The sequence below is a fragment of the Aotus nancymaae genome, unplaced genomic scaffold (genome assembly GCF_030222135.1).
Source record: "Aotus nancymaae isolate 86718 unplaced genomic scaffold, 86718_ANA_hifiasm-v0.15.2.pri h1tg000016l, whole genome shotgun sequence".
Lineage (NCBI taxonomy): Eukaryota > Metazoa > Chordata > Mammalia > Primates > Aotidae > Aotus > Aotus nancymaae.
This window is the reverse complement of record NW_026988428.1, coordinates 63286813-63313034: the sequence shown is the minus strand read 5'-3', so window position 1 is coordinate 63313034 and position 26222 is coordinate 63286813. Positions and strand designations below refer to the sequence as shown.

General features: G+C 39.9%; 1 protein-coding gene across 5 annotated transcripts in view; it reads right to left on the bottom strand.

Moving 5' to 3' along the window:
- The window catches only part of PZP (PZP alpha-2-macroglobulin like), a 68062-nt gene that overhangs the window by 25188 nt on the left and 16652 nt on the right, over positions 1-26222 (bottom strand). For all 5 annotated transcript variants that reach the window (XM_064377446.1, XM_064377448.1, XM_064377449.1 and 2 more), the window contains 4 exons: positions 17892-18034; positions 16841-16990; positions 4029-4193; positions 3472-3577 (listed from right to left, as the gene is read on the bottom strand). In XM_064377446.1, coding sequence (XP_064233516.1) covers positions 3472-3577; positions 4029-4193; positions 16841-16990; positions 17892-18034 — 564 coding nt within the window. The remainder of the gene's footprint in view (positions 1-3471; positions 3578-4028; positions 4194-16840; positions 16991-17891; positions 18035-26222) is intronic.

Sequence of the window (26222 nt, the reverse complement as noted above, 5' to 3'; positions counted from 1 at the left end):
TTGGAGCCATCCTTCACCTCGTCCTGGCTCTGTTATTTTAGAGACAGGATCTTGCTTTGTCACCCATGCTGGAGTGCAGTGGTGTAATCATGGCTCACTGTAGCCTCAATTTCCTTTTTTTTTTTGAGACAGAATTTCACCCTTTTTACCCAGGCTGGAGTGCAATGGCAGGATCTTAGCTCACTACAACCCCCACCTCCCAGGTTCAAGTGATTCTCCCACCTCAGCCTCCTGAATAGTTGGGACCTCAGGTGTGTACAACCAGGTTTGGCTATTTAATTTTTGGTAGAGATGGGGTCTTATAGCCTAGGTAACATGGTGAAACTCTGTCTCTACAAAAAGTACAAAAAAAATAGCCGGGCATGGTGGTGCGTGCCTGTGGCCCCAGCTACTTTGGGAGGAAGAGGTGGGAGAATCACCTGAGCCTGGGGAGGTCAAGGGTGCAGTGAACCGTGATTGCACCATTACACTTAAGCCTGGGTGACAGAGTGAAAGACTGTCTGAAGAAGAAAAGAAGGAAAAATAGAAAAATGAGAGTACATCAAGAAAGAAGGAATGGCTGGGTGCGGTGGCTCATGCCTATAATCCCAGCACTTTGGGAGGCCGAGGCGGGTGGATCACGAGGCCAAGAGATCGAGACCATCCTGGTCAATAAGGTGAAATCCCATCTCTACTAAAAAATACAAAAATTAGCTGGGCATGGTGGCGCATGCCTGTAGTCCCAGCTGCTCATGAGGCTGAGGCAGGAGAATTGCTTGAACCTGGGAGGCAGAGGTTGCAGTGAGTCGAGGTAGCACCACTGCACTCCAGCCTGGCACCTGATGATGGAGTGAGACTCTGTCTCAAAAAAAAAAAAAGAGTCAAGTCCTTACTATGACCTACAAGCCCCATACAATGCAGCCTCAAGTATTGCTCTGATCTCTCTCTCCAACTGCTCACACTTCATTCACTCTGTTTCAACCACACTGGTTTTCTTTCTCTGCCTAGAACATTTCAAGCATGCTTTCACCTCAAAGCCTTTGAGAGATAGACTAGTGAGGAGGTTATGAACGTGGGATGTGGAATCAAACTCCCTGACTTGAATCTACCCCATGCCACATTTTATTGGCTATGACATCTTAGTGGCTGAGTTATTTAACCTTTCTGGGTCTCAGTTTTTCTATATGTAAAATAGTGATAAGAATATCCACCTTATAAGGTTACTACAAGAATTAAGGAAATCTATCTAAAATCATCTGTCTATAACTATCTATCGGTCTATCAATCATCTACCTATCTCCCTGTTATCTATCTCCTGGAGCATAGAAAGCACTCCATAAGCATTTTCTGTTATTGATATTGTTTCCTATGACTATAATACTCTTACTCCAGAGAGTCATATGGCTTGCTGTCTTCCTTCAAATGTTTGCTCAGATTTCACTCTCTTGGTAAGATCTTTACTGACCCCCTCATTTAAATTTGCAACTCCCTTCAGTCTCAAAATCCCTTCCCTACTTGAATTTTCCTATACAGTATTTATGACCTTATAGTGAGCCATACAATATTGTCTCGCTGCCTATTAGAACATAACCTTCATATTGTTGAAGATTTTTGTTCTTATTGTTATATAAACAGAAACTAGGTCAGTAAATATTGAACACATGAATTTAAATTTGTAACTTCTTAATTTTTATAGTTTCAGGTACTAGTCATGTCTTTCATTGTCTAGCATAATTTTAGTTCCTTGTTCAGTTTAATATCTTTCACTCTTCCTCTCTTTTAGGCCCTACCAACACTACTGAATTTATCTTCTTCATATCTTCATATGTACTGTTCTTTTTTTTTCTTTTTTGAGACATTATCTCGCTCTGTCGCCAGGCTGCAGTGCAGTGGCGCAATCTTGGCTCACTACAACCTCCGCCTCCTGGGTTCAAGCAACTCTCTTGTCTCAACTTCTGGAGCAGCTGGGACTACAGGCTTTTGTCACCATGCCCAGCTAATTTTTGTATTTTTAGTAGACATTGGTTTCACCATGTTGGCCAGGATGGTCTTGATCTCCTGACCTTGTGATCCACCCACCACGGCCTCCCAAAGTGCTGAAACCACAGGTGTGTGCCACCGTGCCCGGCCTCATATATACTGTTCTATACCATCAAACACCTTCAGGGTGTATGACGGCTTCCCAAATAGTCATGGAAGTGGCTATTTTCCTTGAACTTATTTTCAAGAAATATCACAAGATATTTTAGTTTTCTTAGCTCTTTCATTTCCTCATATCCCTGACTCATTTATCTCTACTAATTTCAGTCTCCGTGGTGTATTCATCACACATTTTAGAAGCTCTTTTTTTTCTGAGTGTTATTATACGATCCCAAATCCATTTTTAATAAATTCCAGAACATTTCCTTCATGCCTAACTTCCATGGTTGAAGCTTGATGTTTGTTCTATTTAAGTCTCTTGGCTATTTTCCTTTCCCTTGTGCTCTATTCTCATTATTTGTATAACATCTTTGATACATGACAAAAATCATATTTGCCATTTTTGAGATATTTTTAGAAATGTGTGCTATCGCTGAATGTATACTTAGAGATAAACAGTCCATGGCCCTTAAACAGGTGTCATTTTCTTTATAATAAAGCTCATTTAAAGATGGATATTAATCTTAAATGTAATCCCAATGCCAAGGAACATAGAAATGCTATTTAAACAATCAAAAGTTCTTAATTTGCTTTGGTACATTGTATTTAGTTATCTTGTTGGGCATTTTCCAAGGTCTTGAAGAACCATTAGTCAAAGTCCTTCAATTTATTAATGAAGGATTTGAGGCTTAGAGAGGAGATGTGAGACACCCACTTCACATTATAGGACGTCTGATTTCCAGTCCAAGCTCAAGGCATATACATTTTGTTAGCAGATGGACATCGGAATATTTTGGAGAAAAGGGGAGTGGAATCAGGAGAGAGGGATGAGGCAAGGCTGGAGAGTGTTCAAGTGTAAGTAGATCTGGTGATGGGACAGACGTTTCAGATGTTTTAATAAGTTCAAGGGTCTTGAAAACGTCTGCTCTATTTGAGTAACGGTTTTGGCCACAGATTGGGAGATATTTCTGGATGTTCACATTGTTTCTTGTCACCAGTGAAGTATTTTGTTCTTCTTTATGTTTTTTAAAATACAGGATTCCTATGAATATCTTTCCTGTTTCCATAATCAGAATTATTCTCTTCTTCCATTGTAAGCATTTTCCTTCTCCTATGGTACATCAGAATCTTGTATTTTATCTGATTTTGTGCTCTGAAATATCTGATGTATCTAAAAAAAATCTCTGATCAGTTTTGGTTTTCACCAGCTAAGTTACCAAGAAACAACTAATTTGCATCTTGGTTTCTCTCTGCGTATAAAATGGAAATAGGGCTACATTATCTCATTTTACATTTTTGGCATAGTAATATTATTGGACATGAAATAAAATTAAAAACAAATTGCTATTATACCTCCATAGTATCCTTGACTCATTCTTCCTACAGGTGCAATGGGGGTGACTGAACATGACTTTCGTTTTCGGATTTTTGAGTTAGTGAACACCTTTAATCCCATCTCCTGGAAAAAATGATTATTCCATCAACTTGTAAGCTTGATTAGAATAGATAAAACATATTATCCTTAGGAACTGCCTTATGTAATTCCAGTAGCCTTATATTAACTCTATGGCAAAACACCCGATGGTAAATCTAGAGTAGTGAAATGACTACACTTATGAACTACTAAGATTGTATTCTTTATTTGCTATTGTTTACTTTGCAAAAAACCCCCTACACATAACTAAAAAGTATCTGGATGAATAGACAGAGGTTAGATCTAGCTCTGACTGACAAACTGAGTTTTTGCCTGATCCTGACAGAGACTTTAACCTTTTTATGGGCTTCATTTTTCTTCACTGAAAAATGAAGAGGCAAGTCTAAATAATTATTAAAATTATGCATAGATACAGAGTTTTATTAACATTCAAAAAATCACAAGCCAGCATGTTAAGAAGTAGGGAGAATTTTACCTTGAGGAAGCTATAAATATCTGCTTCATTATTACTTGATAAGGGAACATAGAAGGCCCCATAACGAAAGATGAAAGGGTTGGGGCAGGGTTCGTGTTCTTCCTCCTGCTGGTTCACATTGTCAGGAAAACTGGTGAGATCCTTCACAGTTAGCAGATTATATACCTGTAGCAGTGGGGAGATCAAAGGCAGAACTCTTACTTTGCTTTTGAAATAGAAGGAACTGAGAGAAATATAATAATAATCAGCAATCTTTTCTAGAGTACGTTCATGTAGCTGGCACCTTAGAGATAAGTTGAAGATTTTGCTTATATTTAACAGTGTTGTTTTGTTATAAAGAAATAAAATCTACTTGGAAAAATGTTTCCAAGAATTAATAAAATCTTAAGTTATGAAGGATTAATTAAAACTTCATTGTAAATCTAGAGGTAAAAATAGACTATAAAAATATAGAAAAAGATACGACTTACACCTGTGTTTAATACTTAATGCCCCGAGGAATTTAGCTACACATTATGATTGCCACCTGTTAAATATCTATGTCTACTCAGGCTTATTCTCAGATAGGAAATCATATAGACAGCCGATTAGAAGCAGCTGCCGTCTGCAGCACTTATGAAGTAGCATGAAAAGGGGTGAGTAAATTCAGCACCTTCAATTGAAATATTCAGGTTCTCACAATGAGACTGACTAGACAAGCAAGTTGACCCACAGAGAACAAAGAAAAGCAGCGGGGGTGGAGGTGGAGGTGGGGGAGGGCAATGGAAGGAATCCCCATTGCCAGCCAAGGGAAGTAGTGGGTGATTGTGCGACCTTGCCTGGGAAGTCACACTTCTTCCATGGATCTTTGCAACCCGTGATCAGGAGATACCCTTGTGAGCCCATGCCACCAGGGCCTTGGGTCTGATACACAGAGCTATGTGGAGTCTTGGCAGAGCAGTTGCTCAGGCACACAGAGACCCAGGAGTTTTACATACTCCAGCCCCGGGATCTGCGGAAAAGCAGGAAATCTGTTTGTACAGATCCCTAGGAAGGAGGCTGAATTCAGGAAGCCAAAGAGCATCATCCTGTGGACCCCACTTCCACAGCACCTCACAAGTTAAGACCCACAGTCTTGGAATCCCAGCCAGCCAATGGCAGTGGGTTGGAGTCCACCTGAGATGGATCTGAGTTCCTGGCAGGAGAGGTGGCTGCCATCTCTGTTGTTCTGAGGACTCAGCCACTCCAGCCTGCAGGCTAGGAACATACACATGATCTGGATGTGGAAGGGTCCCCCACAATGCAGTACAGCTGCCTTGCCAGATTGTGATCAGGCTGCTTCTTTAAGTGGGACCCTGATCCATTCCTCCCCACTGAGTGGGACCTCTCCATAGGGGCTTCAGGTACTCCAGCCGGGGTTCTACAGACAGAGCTTTGATCTCTCCCTGGGATGGAGCTCCTGGAGGGCAGGGGTGTCTGCTATCTCTGCAGTTTGGTTGACTCTGCCACTCCAACCTGCTGGCTTTGGAGAATACAGGTGGTCCAGACAAGGAAGGGTCCCACCCAATGCAGCACACCTGCTCTATCACAAAGCAGCCAGACTGCTTCTTTGAACAGGTCCCTGATCCCATTTTTTCTGACTGGGTGAGACCTCCCAGTGAGGGTCCCCAGCCACCTCCAACAGTTGCATGTGGGCCAGGAACAGGTTAGTACCCCCGTGGGATGGGGCTTCCAGAGAAAGGCACAGGCTGCCATCTTTGATGCTTCATGGCCTTTGCTGGTGATACCTCCAGGTATGGGAGAAACCAAGGCAACTGGGGTCTGCAATGGACCCCCAGCAAACCACAGCAGCCCTATGATAGAGTGGCCTGACTGTTAAAAGAAAAACAAACAAACAGAAAACAACAACATCAACAAAAAGGACCCCACAAAAATATAATTCGAACGGCAGCAACCTCAAGGATTAAAGGTAGATAAACTCACAAAGATGAGAAGGAATTAATTCAAAAACACTTAAAACTCAAAATGCCAGAGTGCCTCGTCTCTTCCAAATGACTGCAATACCTCTCCAGCAAGGGCGCAGAACTGAGCTGACACTAAGATGGTTGAATTGACAGAAGTAGGATTCATAAGGTGGATAATAATGAACTTTGCCGAGCTAATGGAGTATATTGTAACCCAATGAAAAGAAGCTAAGATTCATGATAAAACAATACAGGAGCTGGTAGCCAGAATAGCCAATTTAGAAAGGAAGATAATCAACGTGATGGAGCTGAAAACCACATTGCAGGAACTTCACAATGCAATCACAAGTATCAATAGCAGGATAGACCAAGAGGAGGAAAGAATCTCAGAGCTTGAAGATTATCTACCTGAAATAAGACAGGCAGACAAGAAAGAGAAAAAAGTATGAAAAGAAATGAACAAAACTTCTGAGAAATATGAGGTTATGTAAAAAGACCAAACCTATGATTGATTGGCGTCCTTGAAAGAGACAGGGAGAATGGAACCAAGTTGGAAAACATACTTCAGGATATCATCCAGGAGAACTTCCCCAACCTAGCAAGACAGGCCAGGCCAGTAAGATCAACCCGAAGAGAAAATTGTCAGGTCCTCCAGGGTCAAAAGGAAGAAAACATGTTAAGAGCAGCCAGAGAGACAGGCTAGGTGGCCCACAAAAGGAAACACATCATACTAACAGTGGCTATCTCAGCCAAAAACATACAAGCCAGAAGAAATTGGGGACCAATATTGAGGAATCTTTTTTTTTTTTTTTTTTTTTTTTTTGCAGAGACAAGTGAACATTTATTTTTGTACCTTTCCTCCTATGTATATTTCAAGTCTTTTTCACAACAAGGCCCCAGGAATCTCCAGATTCAGTTATGTCCCTGGGCTTGTCCACTGCTGCAGGAGTCTTAGGGAGCCTTGTACAAATGCTAGAGTTACTCAATTACTAACATTAAACCCTAGGATAGGAGATGCAGCAAAGTAGGACTCCTTCCTCCGTGGAATGTGCTGATTTCAGACAAGGCAGTAGCCAATGTAGAAAACGCCGGAATTTTTCCTTGGGACTAGACTGTGATGAGAGGTGCTTGCTATGAACATAAGCTACTGTTTTTTCTTTTGAGACAGAGTTTCACTCTTGTTGCCCAGGCTAGAGTGCAATGGTGCAATCTTGGCTCACCACAACCTCTGCCTCCTGGGTTCAAGCGATTCTCCTGCCTCAGCCTCCCCAATAGCTGAGATTACAGGCATGGGCCACCATACCCCACTAATTTTTGTATTTTTAGTAGAGATGAGGTTTCACCATGCTGGTCAGGCTGATCTCAAACTCCCCACCTTAAGTGGTCCGCCTTCCTCAGCCTCCCAAAGTACTGGGATTACAGACATGAGCCACCACACCTGGCCAGCTACTGTCTTTTCTTTGACCCTTCCTTTCCAGTTTTTGAAGATGAAGCAGGAAATAATCTTCAAAGATACTTAATACAAATTCTCCAAAACCCAAAAACACATGCTTCCACTTCATTGATAAAAATTTATTACAGTTTGGCACCTGGGTCTAGTTCAGCTTGAGCTGATTGATGTGTTCAGCCTGATAGCCAGGTGTCCCCATCTCCTTGAGGAAGCCCACTCTATTTTTAGTAGCATGATGGGCCACTGAGAGGTGGAAAGGGTGCAAGACCCATGAGATCTCCTGGAAATGCTTCCCAGGGAAGGCAGTTTCATGAATGAGGTCTTCCAAGAAAATGACACCAAACTGCCCCAGGTGCTCCTCCATCACTGTGTTGTCTGTCAGAGGGATGGTCTTATTCTTGACCTTGGCTTGTCCATGTTTCGAAATGAGCTCCTGAACAGACTTCAGATTTGGAAATCCCCAGGTCACATAAGGTTCCACTATTTGCAGCATTTTTAGGTTCTGGGGGGTGACTTTTACAAAGACATCACTAAAAATTTTCTTTAGGTGAAGTCTTGCAATGGATCTCTGCACCAGTAAACTGACACCATCAATTTTTTCTATGCATATGACAAAGACATGTTTACCTGGCAATTTGGAGGCATGAGGCTTAACTTCTAGTCATCTGACATGCACCTTGTCACGTGTCTGCCACCAGGAATCATGTAGGAATGATCCAGTCACTGAAACCTGGGCCCTTTTCCTTTCCTCTGCTCCTTCTTTGCCAAAAGTGCCTGCTTTGCCTGAGTGGCTTTCAGGGCTTGATAAGCCTTCTTCTTTTTAAGAAGATTTCCTGGAACCAAAGAGATTTTTTTCTTTGCTCTTGCACCGCCATCCTTCCGGTGTAGCAGCTATGATCAATATTCAACAGTTTTAAGGAAAATAATTTCTAACCCAGAATTTTATACCTGGCCAAACTAAGCTTCATAAGCAAAGGAGAAATGAGACGCTTTTCAAACAAGCGAATGCTTAGGAAATTTATCACTACAAGGCCAGCCTTGCAAGACTCCTGAAGAAAGCACTAAATATGGAAAAGAAAGACCATTACTGGCCACTGCAAAACACACTGAAGTACACAGACCAGAACACGATGAAGTAACCACATAAACAAGTCTGCCAAAAAGCATCAAATCAAGTTCACATGTAAATATACTAACCTTAAATGTAAATCGGCTAAATGCCCCAGTTAAAAGACACAGAATGGCAAGCTGGATAAAAGCCAAGACCCATCAGCATGCTGTCTTTAAAAGACCCATCTCATGTGCAAGGACAGATACAGGCTCAAAATAAAGAGACGGAGAAAAAATGTACGAAGCAAATGGAAAACAGAAAAAAGCAATGCCATTTTCCGACAAAACAGACTTTAAACAAAGATCAAACAAACAAAGAAAGGTATTAAATAATGGTAAAGGGTTCAGTTCAACAAGAAGAGCTAATTATTCTAAATATATATGCACCCAGTACAGAAGCACCCAGATTCATAAAGCAAGTGCTTAGATACCTACAAAGAGACTTAGACTCCTACACAATAATAGTGGGAGACTTGAGCACCCCACTGACAATATTAGACAGATGATTAAGACAGAAAATTAACAAAGATATTTAGGACCTGAACTCAGCCCTGAGTCAAGTGGACGTGATACGTATCTACACGTCTCCACCCAAATTCAACAGAATATACATTCTTCTCATTGCCACATGGCATTTACTCAAAAATTGATCACATAATTGGAAGTAAAACACTCCTCAGCAAATGTAAAAGATCTGAAATTATAGCAGTCTTTCTGACGACAGTGCAATCAAATTAGAATTTGAGATTAAGAAATTCACTCAAAACCACACAACTACATGGAAATTGAATAACCTACTTCTGAATGACTCTTTTTTTTTTTTGAGACGGAGTTTCGCTCTTGTTACCCAGGCTGGAGTGCAATGGCGCGATCTCAGCTCACCGCAACCTCCGCCTCCTGGGTTCAGGCAATTCTCCTGTCTCAGCCTCCTGAGTAGCTGGGATTACAGGCACGCGCCACCGTGCCCAGCTAACTTTTTGTACTTTTAGTAGAGACGGGGTTTCACCATGTTGACCAGGATGGTCTCGATCTCTTGACCTCGTGATCCACCCGCCTCCGCCTTCCAAAGTGCTGGGATTACAGGCGTGAGCCACCGCGCCCAGCTCCCCTGAATGACTCTTGAGTAAACAATGAAATTAAGGCAGAAATCAAGAAGTTTTACTTGAAACTAATGAGAACAAAGAGACAATGTACGGGAATCTCTGGATGCAGCTAAAACAGTGTTAAGTGGGAAATTGATAGCACTAAATGCCTGCATCAGAAAGCCAGAAAGATCTCAAATCAATAACCTAACATCTCAACTAAGAGAACTAGAGAACCAAGAGCAAACAAACCCAAAGCTAGCAGAAGACAAGAAATAACAAATATCAGAGCGGAACTGAAGGAGATAGAGACATAAAAAAACCTCAAAAAAAAAAATCCTGATGAATCCAGGAGCCCCTTTTTTGAAAAATAAAATAAAATAGACTGCTAGCTGAACTAATAAAGAAGTAAAAAAAGAGAAGAATCAAGTAGACACAATCAGAAATGATAGGAGGATATCACCACTGAACTCACAGGAATGCAAGCAACTATCAGAGAATACTATAAACACCTCTGCATACATAGACTAGAAAATCTAGAAGAAATTAATAAATTACTAGACACATACACCCTCTCAAGACTGAACCAGGAAGAAATTGAATCTTTGAATAGACCAATAACAAGTTCTGAAATTGAGGCAGTAATAAATAATCTACCAACCAAAAATAGCCCAGGACTGAATGGATTCACAGCTGAATTCTACCAGAGGTAGAAAGAAGAGCTGGTACCATTTCTACTAAAACTATTCCAAAAATTGAAAAGGAAGGACTCCCCCTAACTTACAAGACCACCATCATCTTGATACCAAAACCTGGCAGAGACACAACAAAAAAAGAAAGCTTCAGGCCAATATCCCTGATGAGCTTCAATGCAAACATCCTCAACAAAATACTTGCAAATCAAATCCAGCAACACAGCAAAAGCTTATCTATCACAACCAAGTAGGCTTCATCCCTGGGATGCAAGCTTGGCTCAACATACACAAATCAATAAATGCAATTCATTACATAAACAGAACTAAAGACAAAAATCGCGATTTCTCAATAGATGCAGAAAAGACCTTTGATGAAATTCAACATCGCTTTTTGTTAAAAACTCTCAATAAACTATGTATTGAAGGAACATACCTCATAAGAGCCATATATGACAAACACACAGCCAATATCATACCGAACGGGCAAAAGCTGGGAGCATTTCCCTTGAAAACCAGCAAAAGAGAGGGATGCCCTCTCTCACCACACCCATTCAACATGGAAGTGGAATTTCTGGCCAGGGCAAACAGGGAAGAGAAAGAAACACAATGTATTCGAACAGAGAAGAGAGAAAGTCAAATTATCTTTATCTGCAGATGACATGATTTTATATCTAGAAAACCTTATTATCTTAACCCTAAAAGATTCTAAAGCTGATAAGCAACTTAGCAAAGTCTCAGGATACGAAATCAATGTGCAAAAATCACAAGCATTCCTATACACCGACAACAGGCAAGCAGAGATCCAAATCATGAATAAACTCCCATTCACAATTGCTCCAAAACAACACAATACCTACAAATACAGCTAACAAGGGAAGTGAAGGACCTCTTCAAGAGAATTACAAACCACTGCTCAAGGAAATCAGAGAGGCACAAACAAATGGAGAAACGTTCCATGCTCATGGGTAAGAAGAATCAATGTAATGACAATGGCCATGCAGCCTAAAGTATCTTTAGATTGAATGCTATTTTCATTAAACTACCATTAACATTCTTCACAGAATCAGAAAAGTCTGTTTTAAAATTCATATCAAACCAAAATGAGCCTGAATAGCCAAGACAATTCTAAGCAAGAAGAACAAAGCTGGAAGCATCATGTTACCTGACTTCAAACTCTACTACAAGGCTACAGTAACCAAAACAGGATGATACTGGTAAAAGAACAGTCACATACCTCCATGGTACAGAATAGAGAACTCAGAAATAAAACCGCACACCTACAACCATCTGATCTTTAACAAACTTGACAAAACCAAGCAATGGGGAAAGGACTCCCTATTCAATATGTGATGCTGGGAGTGCTGGCTAGCCATATGCAGAAAATTGAAACAAGACCCCTTCGTTACACCATATACAAAAATTAACTTAAGATGAATTAAAGACTTAAATGTGAAACCCAAAACTATAAAGACCCTGGAAGAAAATCCAGGCAACACTATTCAGGAGATAGGCAAAGGCAAAGATTTCATGGTGAAAATGCCAAAAGCAACTGAAACAAGCAAAAATTTACAAATGGGATCTAATTAAAGAGCTCTGCACAGCAAAAGAAACTATCATCAGAGTGAACAGACAACTTAAAGAATGAGAGAAAATTTTCACAATCTATCCACCTGAGAAAGGCCTAATATCCAGAGTCTACAAGGAACTTAAACAAATTTACAAGAAGTAAGATCTCATCTAAAGGTTGGCAAAGGACACGAACAGACACTTCTCAAAATAAGACATATATATATAGCCAACAAATGTATGAAAAAAAACCTCAGCATCATTATTTCTCTAATTTCTCATTAGAGAAACGTGAATCAAAACCACAATGAGATACCATCTCACACCAATCAGAATGGCTATTATTAAAAAGTTAAAAAACAACAGATTCTGGTGAGGTTGTGGAGAAAAAGGAATGCTTTTTTAATGTTGGTTGGAGTATAAATTAGTTCAACTATTGTGGAAGAAAGTGTGGTAATTCTTCAAAGACCTAGAGGCAAAAATACCATTTGACTCAGCAATCGCATTACTGGGTGTATACCCAAAGGAATATAAATCATTCTGTTGTAAAGATACATGTATGCATATGTTCACTGCAGCACTATTCATGATAGCAAAGACATGGAATCTATCTAAATGCCCATCAGTGGTGGACTAGATAAAGAAAATGTGATACATATACACAATGGATTACTATGCAGCCATAAAAAGGAATGAGTTCATGTCCTTTGCAGGGACATGGATAGAGCTGAAAACCATTATCCTCAGCAAGCTAACACAGGAACAGAAAACCAAACACTGCATGTTCTCACTTATCAGTGGGAGCTGAATGATGAGAACATATGGGGAGAACACCACTTACTAGGGCCTGTCAGAGGGCAGGGTGTGGGGAGGGAGAGCATCAAGAAGAATAGCTAATAGATGCTTGGCTTAATGCCCAGATGTGTTTGTTGTACCTCTGAAGTTAAAATAAAAGTTGAAGAAATAAATAAATAAATAAAATGTAGTCCATATTCAAAATAAAAATAAAGGAATCACATAGTCACATAAGTGAACTTATATCATGTATATTGGATAGACCAATGTCTATGCAGTTGCAAATGCAGGGTACTTTTTATGGAAAAAAGAAGACTCAACAGAATCAAGAATCCACAGGGCAGGGCCAGAGCCTGAATATTTATCCCTGGACTGATGTAAGATCGAGTCTGAATCAGAGAACTTCCATTTGCCTGGCTTGATCTCAGAGTAGCTATGGACCAATAACTCTTGAGGGCCTCTGGTTTCCCCCTTTTTGAACAGGAGTGTCAATAGTGATTATTCTATACCATTTCTATCATTGTATGTTGAGTGTGTAAGGCCAAATAACTTGAGTACATGTTAGTTCAATGCCTTTGTATCTAGAGGTATTGTACCTGAGGAATCACATCTGAGGGGCATTATCTGTACTTGGACCTGATTTAAATGATCTTTAGCCTGTGAGCTGTTACTATTTTATAATGAGAGTATTAGGGACCTCAGAGAGAGGATCGAGTATATTTTACATGTGGGAGCTCATAAATTTCTGGGAGTCAAAGGTCAGGCTGTGGAGACAGCTTCCAAAATTGCTCACAACAATCTCTGCCTCCTGATATTCATGCCCTAACATTATTCGTGCCACAATGAATAAGGTAGACTGCTATAGCCAATGGGATATTGTGGAAATGAGGAGACATGACTTTGAAGCTTAGGTGATAGAAGATATTACAACTTTAGCACTCTCAGAACACATTAGCTCTCTCGGATCACATGCTCTGGAGAATCAGGACACCAGCAGCCCTAGGACGTCTTTGTGGTGAGGAACTGAGGCCTCCTGACAATAGTGTTCAAGAAACCTGTCTTGGAAGCAGATCTTCCAAGCTGTCAGGTGACTGCAGCTCTGGCCACCATGCTAATCACAGTCACTGCAGATGACAAGCTAGACCCACCTAGCTAAGCTGCTCTGAATTCCTGACTCACAGAAGCTGCATGTGATAAGAAATGTTGATTGTTTCAAGCCACTAGGTTTTGAAGAAAATTGTTAAGCAGCAGTGGACAGCTAACACAAAACCCTTTCTACTTCTTTATTTGCCTTTGTTTTTGAGTAGAATTAAACAGGTATGTAAATGAACATGTATTATTCATATAGGGTGAACTAATGATTTCTGTTGTTATTCAAAGCAACCAAGCTTAAAGGTTTTTATAACTTTATCATCTAAAATCTCATTATGTTCATAATTCCTTCCTACCTCCACAACATTCAAAGTTCACCAACCCTGACTGAAGCAACTATTAAATGTATATGACTGAACAGAATAAGACGGATGTGAACTGTTGAGAGGTAGACTAAACTCCTTTACTCCATGCTGAAATTAATAGCTTAGAATAGACTGTCATCAATACGGAGTGTAAAAACATCAGGCATGTTTCCAAACAATGCACTCAGAAAGTTTTCTTGTTTCAGGTTATCTTCTTGAAGTTGTTTTCTCTAACTAAAATACAGAAACATGGTCATTGTCTCTTGCATAATAGTTATTATGCTACGAGGAGATATTTTGACCTATTAATAAAATACAAATCAAGATTGAGAAAAACTTTGATTATAGGAGTCCCCCCGATCTGCAGTTTTGGTTTCCAAGATTTCCACCATCTGTGGTCAACTGTGATCCAAAAATACTAAATGGAAAATTCAGAAATAAACAATTCACAAAAGTTTTAAATTGCTGCCATTCTGAGCAGCACGATGAAATCTCCCACCATCCTGCTTCATCCTGCTCAGGATGTGAATTCTCCCTTTTTCCGGTGGATCCACACTGTAGTCACCCCCTGCCCTTTAGTCACTTAGTCTCCTCAGTTATGAGATTGACTGTCACAGTATCACAGTGTCACAGTATCGAGTCACTCTGATTTTACTTTATAATGGCCCCATTGGACCAGAGTACTGATGCTGGCAGTTCAGAGGTGAGAGAGAAACCGGAAAGTACTTCCTTTACGAGAAAAGGTGAAAGTTCTCCACTTGATGAGGAAAGAAAAGAAAATGTATGCTGAGGTTGCTAAGATCTATGGCAAGAAGGAATCTTCTATCCATGAAATTGTGAAGAAGGAAAAAGAAATTCATGTTAGTTTTGCTGTCACATCTCGAACTACAAAAATTATGGCTACAGCATGCGATAAGTGCTTTGTTAAGATGGAAAAGGCATTAAATTTGTGGGTGGAAGACAGGAACAGAATGTGTTCTGGTTGATGGCATTGGGTTCAGTGCTATCCTCAGTTTCAGACATCCACTGGAGGTCTTGGGACACACCCCTGCAGATAAGGGGGCACTAGTGGGTATGCTCCAACCTCAAGAATGTTGATTTTGATAAGTAAAAATAGGACAGGGGTCTCGGCTATAGTTATCTCATGGTTATTATTATTTTTGACATGAGGGTCTCACTTTATTGCCCAGGCTGGAGTGCAGTGGTGCTATCTCAGCTCACTGCAACCTCTGCCACCCAGGTTCCAGCGATACTCCTGCCTCAGCCTCCTGAGTAGCTGGGATTACAGGCACCCGCCTCTACAGCTGGCTAATTTTTGTATTTTTAGTAGAGACGGGTTTCACCATCTTGGTCAGTGTGGTCTTGAATTCCTGACCTTGTGATTCACACGCCTCGGCCTCCCAAAGTGGTGGGATTACAGGCATGAGCTACCGCGCCAAGCCTATCTCAGAGTTTAAAATTTTAATAGACGTGAAGTAGAAACTAGAACAAACAAAAGAAACTTTCATATTACTAATTTGTCAACCAACATTGAAAAGCAATAATTCCTACCAAACAGATAAGTTGATTGACCTTTTTAAATGATGATTCATGAGGCAGTTAAAGCTATAAAATTTATCTTAACTTTTTGTCAATGATCAAATCATAACAACCTCATTTTTTCTTGTATTATATTAAAAAAATTCAAATATGAGTAATCTAGTTTTAAATAGGTTAGACAAGTAGGTTCTGAGCTTTTCCCTTCCTTCTGATAATTGTTCTTCAAAAATGCCATATTAGATATTTTCTCCAAATGGCAATTATTAGCCAATGTTCACCTTTTATTTTGCTGAGTCACCTACAGCCTGTGTTTAATTGACCCTCTATAAGGGCAAGTACTGTGGTATGTTTCCTTCTGTTTCCTCAGCTTCTACAACAGATCCGGCATGTAGTAAGCTTGAAATAATAAAATAAATAAATCATCATGACATGCCAGATGTTACCCCATGAATTAATATAACTGTAGTAAATAGCAGAGAATTAAAATTTTAGTCTGTGAATCAAGATTGCTAACAAAGGTGTAGTAGGTCTTTTTTTAAAAAATAGAAAATAATTTTCGAATCACTTATTATCACTTTCACAGATCCCAACAACTCTCGAGACATAAATAGTTAGATGCGTTAAAGGTACATGACTTCCCTTATGTTTGCAGGTATTAATTTTAGAACAAGCTTACCTACTCCAGTGACCAAAAGTGATTCCCTGAGACAGGGTCCAAATTATCAAATACTTTGGCAACACATTAATTTACTCACTGTTTTAAACATGACCATCACATAAGTGTGGAATCTTAACAAAATGTAGTTTCATTAAGATTATTGTAAGACATTAATTACTGAGGTTGAGATTTGATTCTTTATAGAAATAGAAGTTGTATCATAGAAGGAATCGAAACTTGCAGGCAGAGTTTCAGAATCACATCTCAGCTTGTGTCACTCAGTCTTGAACAAATCTTTCAACTATTCTGAATCCACTTTCTCATCTTAAACTGGGACTAATACTCTCCAGAATGTTGGGCAGATTAAGTGAGAAAACCTACAAGACAGCATGAGAAACTATCAAGGACTAGACAAATGGTAAGTATTTTTACAGCTACATTTTACTCTCAATAGAGGCTTCTTGCTCTGAGCCCCTGGAATGGCCCTTCCTGGTCCCTGAGGCTGCTGGAAACTCACTGAGGATGTGGAGAGTTCAGCCTCAGGCTTCATGAGCAGCACACTTTGGTCCACAGCACGAAGGGCACAGAGAGACTGCGGAGCAGCTGCCACTCGCAGGTGGGCGTGTGAGGCTGGGAGACTTTGTGCTGGGCTGAAGCTCAAGTCCACCTGTGGAAAATGAAGGAAAAGTCAACCAGTGTTTTCCCTACTTCTGTGATCTTGCAATCACCTGCATTTCCTAAGTCATCCTTATATTCAGTTGATGTGACTATGTTGTTAATTTCAGTTAGAAATCTGTTTTTACATCTTTCCTTCACTATATTGCAAAGGCTTCTTAGTAGCTTAGTCTTGTCCTATGGAGACAACTGAGGCAGAATAAGGATAGATACCTTGTTTAACTTTTAGATGGCCATCTTTTGTTTTGTTTTGTTTTGTTTTGTTTTGTTTTGTTTTGTTTTGTTTTGTGACGGAGTCTTGCTCTGTCACCCAGGCCAGAGTGCAATGGCATGATCTTGGCACACTGCAACCTCCACCCCTGGGTTCAAGAGATTATCCTGCCTTAGCCTCCTGAGTAGCTGGGATTACAGGTGTGTGCCACCACACCCAACTCTTTTTTGTATTTTTAGTAGAGACGGGGCTTCTCCATGTTGGCCAGAGTTGTCTCAAACTCCTGACCTCGTGATCCACCCTCCTCAGCTTCCCAAAGTGCTGGGATTACAGGCGTGAGTCACCGTGCCCCACTGGCCATCTTTATCTCTGATACATGATAAGGTAATTCTAGGTATTTGTACTTATTCTTCAGGATTTGGGAACTTCTGAGTCTTAGCATTTTACGTACTCACACAATTGAATCAGCAGAGAAGACCATCATGAACACAACACTGATTGTATTTTATTTGGTAGCTTCTAGATGCCTAGAAATGTGGGTCTTACATAAACTTGTTGGGAACTGTTGGGCAACTCATTTTACTTTTCTGACCTCAGTTTTCTCTGGGGTGAAATAGATGGCAGTATCTAGATTACAGTATCATTTATTTGTGTTCTTTGAATTTTATGTTAAATCACTCACCTTGTTGGCTAGACAGTTTTCAATCTCAAAATTTTCAGAGTCTCCAACAACTTCTCCAACTGGTAAAATGGCAAAGATGAACATTCGTGCAATGGGAGCAACGTCTGACTCCACAGGGAAGGATAAGACAAAACTGCCTTTCACTGGAACATGGAGAGAGTGAGACAAAATGGTGATAAGTCAGGACACTATTCCTTGGTCTTACCCAGTTTAGACTGTGTCCATTCATTCAATGGCTTAGTCTCTTTATGTGCATTTAGTCATTTGGTGAAATTAGTAGGCCAATGTATCCCTTCAGAACTTCACTTGTAGCATAAGTTAACAAAGTTCCTTTCACTCATATTTTTAAAATCTGATATTCCACTTAGCTGTTGCCTTAATCAATTAAATATCAGTAGCTCCAAATTTTATGCATATATATGTGACAATATTTTATTTACATTTCAGACTAGAGGTGATTCTCAATTTAAATATAGAGGTATAATTTGTAAGATATAGTGAGTTTATTTTATAATATATGACTTTTAAAAGCACTGTATGTAAAAAAAAAAAAAAGTTCATACTAGTTGAACGTCCTAAAAGAATATTTAATTTTTAGAGTTTTCATTGCAGTGTTAAACTCTTATAAGTACATTAGTATATTTCTACTGGAAGTATTAAATGGTACCAGAAAACACTTCAGAAAATACATTACACTTTAAAGCAGGCTAAAGGGCCATCAGGTAGTTACAAAAGGATAACAACAAAAGTTCCATTTTCTGAACAGTCCACTGGTGACTTGAGTAGATGGCCCACATTTAGTAGAATAATGGTAATTATACAACCACGAGAGACTTAATGACAGCAAAGGTTCTGGGATGTTGGTACATAGAGAGAAGACAGATACCATCTGGTGTTGGTTCCACGTCTTCCTTTCCTCGACATCCCTCCTGTCCCAGATTCCCAGCTATATTGCTTTAAATTTCTGTGCTTCCAAGTTGTTTTCCAGTAACTTATTCTTGGTGCAGTTAGACAATACATACGGTAACAAAGTCTCTAGACATCGTTGAAACTCAAAATAGTAATGTAGCACAAAGACAATTATAACTGTAGAAGAACTATAATTGATTTTATTTTTTCTTGACCATATGTGTTAGAAATTAAGTCTAATATCCTCAGAAATATTTTACACAGTGTAATATAATATCAGGATGAACAAGGCTAGCTATCTAATACACAACATGAAGACTGTAGCTAATAAAATGGTAGTATATTTTAGATTTCTGCTAAATGAGTACATTTTAGCTGTTCTTGCCACAAACACAAATGAGTAAGTAGGTGAGATGACGGCCATGTTATTTTGCATCACTATAGTAGCCATTTTACTATCTATATGTGTCCCATAATGTTATGTTGTACATGTTAAATAAATGCAATTTTTTTGAGACAGGGTCTTGCTCTGTTGTCCAGGCTGGAATGCAGTGGTGCAATCATAGCTCACTGCAGTCTCAAACTTCTGGGTTCACGTGATTGTACTGCCTCAGCCTCCCCAGTAGCTGGGATTACAGGTGCACAACAGCATGTTTGGCTAATTTTTTATATATTTTTGTAGAGATAGGGTCTTGCTATGTATCCCAGGCTGGTCCCAAACTCCTGAGTTCAAGCAATTCTCCCAAAGTGCTGCGATTACAGGCAGCAGCCACTGTGCACGGACAAAATTTCCTTTTTAAAAATGATGATATTAAAGCCCTGAGATGGGTGGTTCTCAATTAAAAACTGTTTTAACTTTATGTAGAATATGGAATTTTTCCAACTTTATGTAAATTTTATGTTAGCCTAACATTACTTATTATTTTATATCACTATGTATTTATACTTCAAAACTCTAAGTTTGAAAAGAAAGGAACTTTAAAATATCATTAAGGCTGTGTCATGCCATTCATATTTCTATTGAGTTGGACAGATCAAGATTTAGCGCAAACCTCAAAAAAGGAAATAAGTTCCTTTTCTAAAAGGAAGGAAGCCCTTCTATCACTGTGTCTTAAGTTCAACATGGAAGGTGGGGTAGATTGAAATGTCATAAAAATAGAAAAAAATATGGTGACTTTATTGCAAAGAATAGTGGTAGGAAATTAAAGCTTTTAATAATAAAAATTTCCAGCACATGTGTGTGCATGCACCCTGCCTTGCCACTGCTGGCAGCCTGAGTACACTCCATCCCTCCCTACCCCATCACACCACCACTGATGTCAGAGCATTGGCAGGCACTAAGTTCACCAACCCCACCCCTGCCAGGACTCTGCCCCTGCACTGTGCCTGCCAATGCAAAACTAGGCACAAAACGCAGAGACCCACCCCTAGCCATGTGCAGACACTGCTGCCAGTGTGAATGCACACAAAAGATTCATATAGTCCTGCACCCACCAGCGCCCCACCCCCGTGCTAACACCACCATCAATGCAAATGCATGCACAGTTGCTGGTGGGGATCCCCAAATCCCCTGAGCCATACTGCCATGACCACTGCTGTGAATGCCTGCACAAAGGCCAGCAAGCTGGCACCTGCTAGCACCCTGCCATAGCTGATGAGCCTGTACTCCACCACTCTGCCACTGCCTCTGCTGCTGGTACATGTGAATGAGGATTGATCCCACTGCCACTGTCCTGCAAAGTGCTTTGGCTGACGTCATCCATGGGAGTGGTTGTGATCAATAGTCTGGGAGTACCTTGGCCCCTTCAGTGCAGCAGGTTCCTAACCTCAAGGAGCCAGAGAACAAAGTTGGAGCCAGAGAACAAAGTTGGAGCCAGATACCAGTTTCCCACAGTTACAGCATGCAATCCACGAGTCCTGAGCTAAGCCTTGCCCCTCTCTGTCCCTACTGCCCATGAATCTTCTGGTAACAAAGTCAGTTAACTGAACCCACCTTATACCACAATCAAACCCCCAAAGTCATCAAATAAGATAAAAGGAAAAAATTGAAACAACAGCAATTTCTTTTTTCTTTTTTTTTTTAAGACAGAGTTTTGCTCTGTCGCCCATGCTGGAGTGCAATGGTACAATTTCGGCTCACCACAACCTCTGCCTCCCAGATTCAAGTGATTCTCCTGCCTTAGGCTCCCAAGTAGCTGGGATTACAGGCATGAACCACCACCCCTGGCTAATTTTGTATTTTTAGTAGAGATGGGGTTTATCCATGTTGGTCAGGCTGGTCTTGAACTCCCGACCGCAGGTGATCTGCCCACCTCGACCTCCCAAAGTGCTGGGATTACAGGCATGGGCCACTGCGCCCAGCCGACAACAGCACTTTCTAAGACTGCAGAAACATCAGGTCACAAAGATGAGAAATAACCAGCACAAGAACTCTGACAACTCAAAAAGCTAGAGCATCTTCTTTCCTCCAAATGATCACACCAGTTCTCCAGCAAGGGTTCTTAACTGGGCTGAGATGGCTGAAATGACAGAAATATAATTCAGAATGTGGATAGGAATGAAGATCATTGCGAGTCAGGAGAATGTTGAAACCCAATCTAAGAAGCTAAGAATCACAGTAAAATGATGCAGGAGCTGACAGACACAATAGTCAGGACAGAAAAGAATATAATCAACCTGATAGAGCTGAATAACATTCTACAAGAATTTCATAATGCAATCACAAGTATTAACAGCAGAATGGATCAAGTTGAGGAAAGAATCCCAGAGCTACAAGATTGACTTTCTGAAATACAACAGTCAGGCAGAATAAAGAAAAAAGAATGAAAAGGAATGAACAAAATCTCTGAGAAATGTGGGATTATGTATGTAAAAAGACTGAATCTAATCTTGGTGTCCCTGAAAGAGATGAGCAGAATGAAAGCAACTTGGAAAACATATTTTAGGATATCATCCATGAAAATTCCCCTCCTAACTAGAGAGGGCAAATTTGAATTCAGGAAATATAGAGAACCTCAAAATATACTTCACAAGAAGGTCATCCCTAAGACACGTAATCATCACATTCACCACATTTGAAATGAAAGAAAAAAAGTGTTAAAGGCAGCCAGAGAGAAAGAACAAGTCACCTACAAAGGGAAGTTCATCAGATTAACAGTGCAGCTATTAGCAGACACCTTACAAGTCATAAAATATTGGGAGCCTTTTTTTTTTTTTTTGAGACGGAGTCTCACTCTTTGTCACCAGGCTGGAGTGCTGTGGCAAGATCTCGGCTCACTGTAACTTCTACCTCCCGGGTTCAAGTAGTTCTCCTTTAGTCCCCTGAGTAGCTGGGAGTACAGGTGCACACCACCACACCCAGTTAATTTTTGTATTAGTGGTAGAGATGGAGTTTCATCATGTTGGCCAGGATGGTCTCTATCTCCTGACCTCGTGATCTGCCCACCTCAACCACCCAAAGTGCTGGGATTACAGGCATGAGCCACCATGCCCAGCCAATATTCTTAAAGAAAAGAAATTTCAACCAAGAATTTCATATCTAGCTAAACTAAACTTCATAAGTGAAGGAGAAATAAGATCCTTCTCAGACAAGCAAATGCTGAAGGAATTTGTTACCACTGAACCCATCTTACAAGAGCTCTAGAAAGAGGCACTAAATATAAAATGGAGAGACTATTACCAGCCACTACAAAAACACACCGAAGTACACAGATCAGTAACACTATAGAGCAACTACACAAACAAGTTGACAGCTAACAATGTGATGACAGTTTCAAATTCACACATCTCAATATTAACCTCAAATGTAAACAGACTAAATGCCTCAAGAGGCACAGTGGCAAGCTGGAGGAAGAAGCAAGACCCAGTGGTATGCTGTCTTTAAGAGACCAATCTCACATGCAATGACACCCATAGGCTCAAGATAAAGGGAAGGAGAAAAACCTGCCAAGCAAATGGAAATTAGAAAAAAGCAGGGATTGCAAGACTAATTTCAAACAAAACAGACTTTAAACCAAGAAAGCACACACACAAAAAAAAAAGACAAAGAAGGGAATTGCATAATGGTAAAGGGTTTCATTCAACAAGAAGACCTAACTAAACAAAATCTATATGCACCCAACACAGGAGCTCCCAGATTCATAAAACAAGTTCTTAGAGACATTCAAAGATACTTAGACTCCCACACAATAATACTGAGAAACTTCCACACTCCACTGGCAGTATTAGACAGACCATCATGGCAGAAAATTAACAAAGACATTTAGGATCTTAGCTCAACACTGGATCAAAATGGATCTGATAGACATCTACAGAACTATCCACCCCAAAACAACAACACATACATTCTTCTCAACTGCACATGGCACTACTCTAAAATCGATCACACAATCAGACATAAAACAATCCTCAGCAAATTAAGAAAAATGAAATCATACAATCCACACTCTTGGACCACCATATGATTAAAATAGAATACAATATGAAGAAAATCTCTCAAAACCATATAATTACATAGAAATTAAACAACCTGCTCCTGCATGATGTTTGGGCAAATAATAAAATTTAGGCAGAAATCAGGAAGTTCTTTGAAACTAATGAGAAAAAACATACACTATACCAGGATTTCTGGGACACAGCTAAGGCAGTGTTAAGAGGGAAACTTATAGCACTAAACATTCACATCAAAAAGTTAGAAAGATCTCAAATTAACAACCTTACATCACAACTAAAAGAACTAGTGGGTCAGCTGTGCTGTGCAGGGAATCCATGCCACACCCTAATTCCTACTTGCTCTTCAGAGCCTGAAAGTTACAGCAATGGAGCCTGCAAGAGAGAAAAAATGGCAGCCAGCCTCTCCTTCTCTGAGGTCTGTCTCAGGGAAATGTTGAGTTGCTACCAGCCTGAAAACCCTGATGGGGGTGGGGTGGTGGCAGCTGGAGTCCCAGGTTGTGGGGTCCCCCCCAATGAGGAGAAGTGGGATTCACATAAAAAATAGTCTGACCAAACATCCTTGATGAACTCTGATGCAAAAATCCTCAACAAGATATTTGCAAACCAAATCCAGCAGCACTTCAAAAAGCTTATCCACCATGATCAAGTAGACTTCATCCCTGGGATGCAAGGTTGATTCAACATATGCAAATCAATAAAGATTCATCATAGAAACAGAACTATAGACAAAAACTGATGCTTACCTCAACAGATGCAGAAAAGGATTTCAGTAAAATTCAACACCTCTTCATGTTAAAAAACTCCCAATAAACTGGATATTGAAAGAACTTATCTCAAAATAATTAGAGCCGTTTATGACAATCTCGCAGTCAACATCATACTGAATGGGCAAAAGCTGGAAGCATTCTCCTTAAAAACTGGCACAAGACAAGGATGTCCTCTTTCACCGTTCCTATTCAACACAGTATTGGAAGTCCTGGCCAGAACAATCAGGCAAGACAAAGAAATAAAGAGCATCCAAATAGGAAGAAATGAAGTCAAACTATCTGTGTTTGCAGATGACATGATTCTGTATCTAGAAAACACTATAGTCTCGGCCCCAAAGCTCCTTAAGCTGAGAAATGACGTTAGCAAAATTTCAGGATACAAAATCATGTACAAAAATTACTAGCATTCCTGTACCAACAACAGCCAAGCCAACAGCCAAATCAGGAATACAATTCCATTCACAACTGTCACACAAAGAATAAAATACTTAGAAATACAGCTAACCAGGGAGGCAAAAGATCTCTATAATGAGAATTATAAAACACTGCTCAAAGAAATCAGAGATGACACAAACGAATGGAAAAATATTCCATACTCATGGATAGGAAGAATAAGTATCATGAAAATGGTCATACTGCCCAAAGCAACATATAGTTTCAACACTATTCCTATCAAATGACCAATGGCATCCTTCACAGACCTAGAAAAAACTATTTTAAAATTCATATAGAACTAACAAAAAGACCAAATAGCCTAGGCAATCCTAAGCAAAAAGAACAAAGGAGGATGCATCATGCTACCCAACTTCAAACTAAACTAAAGGGCTACAGTTACCAAAACATCATGGTACTGGTACAAAAACAGACACACAGATCAATGGGACAGAATACAGAGACCAGAAATAATACTGCACACCTACAACCATCTGATCTTCAAGAAAGCTGAGAAACATAAAGAAAGGACTCCCTATTCAATAAATGATGCTGAGATAACTGGTTAGCCATAGGCAGAAGATTGACACTGGACCCCTTCCTTATACAATATACAAAAATCAACGCAAGATGGGTTAAAGACTGAAATGTAAACCCAAAAAGTATACAAACTCTGGAAAACAACCTAGACAATACCATTCTGGACATAGGAACTGAGACAATTTCATGAAGAAAAGGCTTAAAGCAATTGCAACAAAAGCAGAAATTGGCAAATGGTATCTAATTAACCTAATGAGCTTCTTTTGCACAGCCAAAGAAACTATCCATAGAGTAAACAGACAACTTAGAGAATGAGAGAAAACTCTTGCAAACTATGCATCCGATAAAGGTCTAGTATCCACCATCTATGAAATTTAAACAAATTTGCAAGGAAAAAACAAACCACCACATTAAAAAGTGGGCAAATGACATGAATAAACACTTTTCAAAAGAAGATATACATATGGCCAACAAGCAAATGAAAAAAGCTAAATACGACTGAATATTAGAGAAATGCAAATCAAAACCTCAATGAGATATCATCTCACATCAGTCAGAATGGCTATCATTAAAAGTCAAAAAATAATAGATATTGGCAAGGTTGTGGAGAAAAGGGAATGCTTATACACTGCTGGTGGGAGTGTAAATTAGTTCAGCCAGTGTGGAAAGCAGTGTGGCAATTCCTCAAAGAGCTAAAAACAGAACTATCATTCGAGTCAAGAATTTTGGTACTGAGTATATTCCCAAAGAATAGAAATTGTTCTGTCATAAAGACACATGCACACTTACGTTCATTGCAACCCTATTCACAATAGCAAAGACATGGAATCAACATAAATGCCCATCAGTGGAAGACCGGATAAAGAAAATGTGGTACATATACACCATGGAACTATGCAGCCATAAAAAGTACACTATCATGGCCTTTGCAGGAACATAGATGGAGCTAGAAGCTATTACTCTTAGCAAAATAATGCAGGAACAGAAAACCAAATACTGCACAGTCTCAGTTATAAGTGGGAGCTAAATGATGAGAATATATGGCTACAAAGAGGAGAACAACACACAGTGGGGCGTATCTGAGGGTGGAAGGTGGGAGGAGGGAGAGCAGAAGACACTGAGGCCTACTGGAGGATGGAGGGCGGGTGGAAGAAGAAGATCAGAAAAAATAACTACTGAGTACTAGGCTTAGAACCTGGGTAATGAAATAATCTGAACAATCCCTGTGACA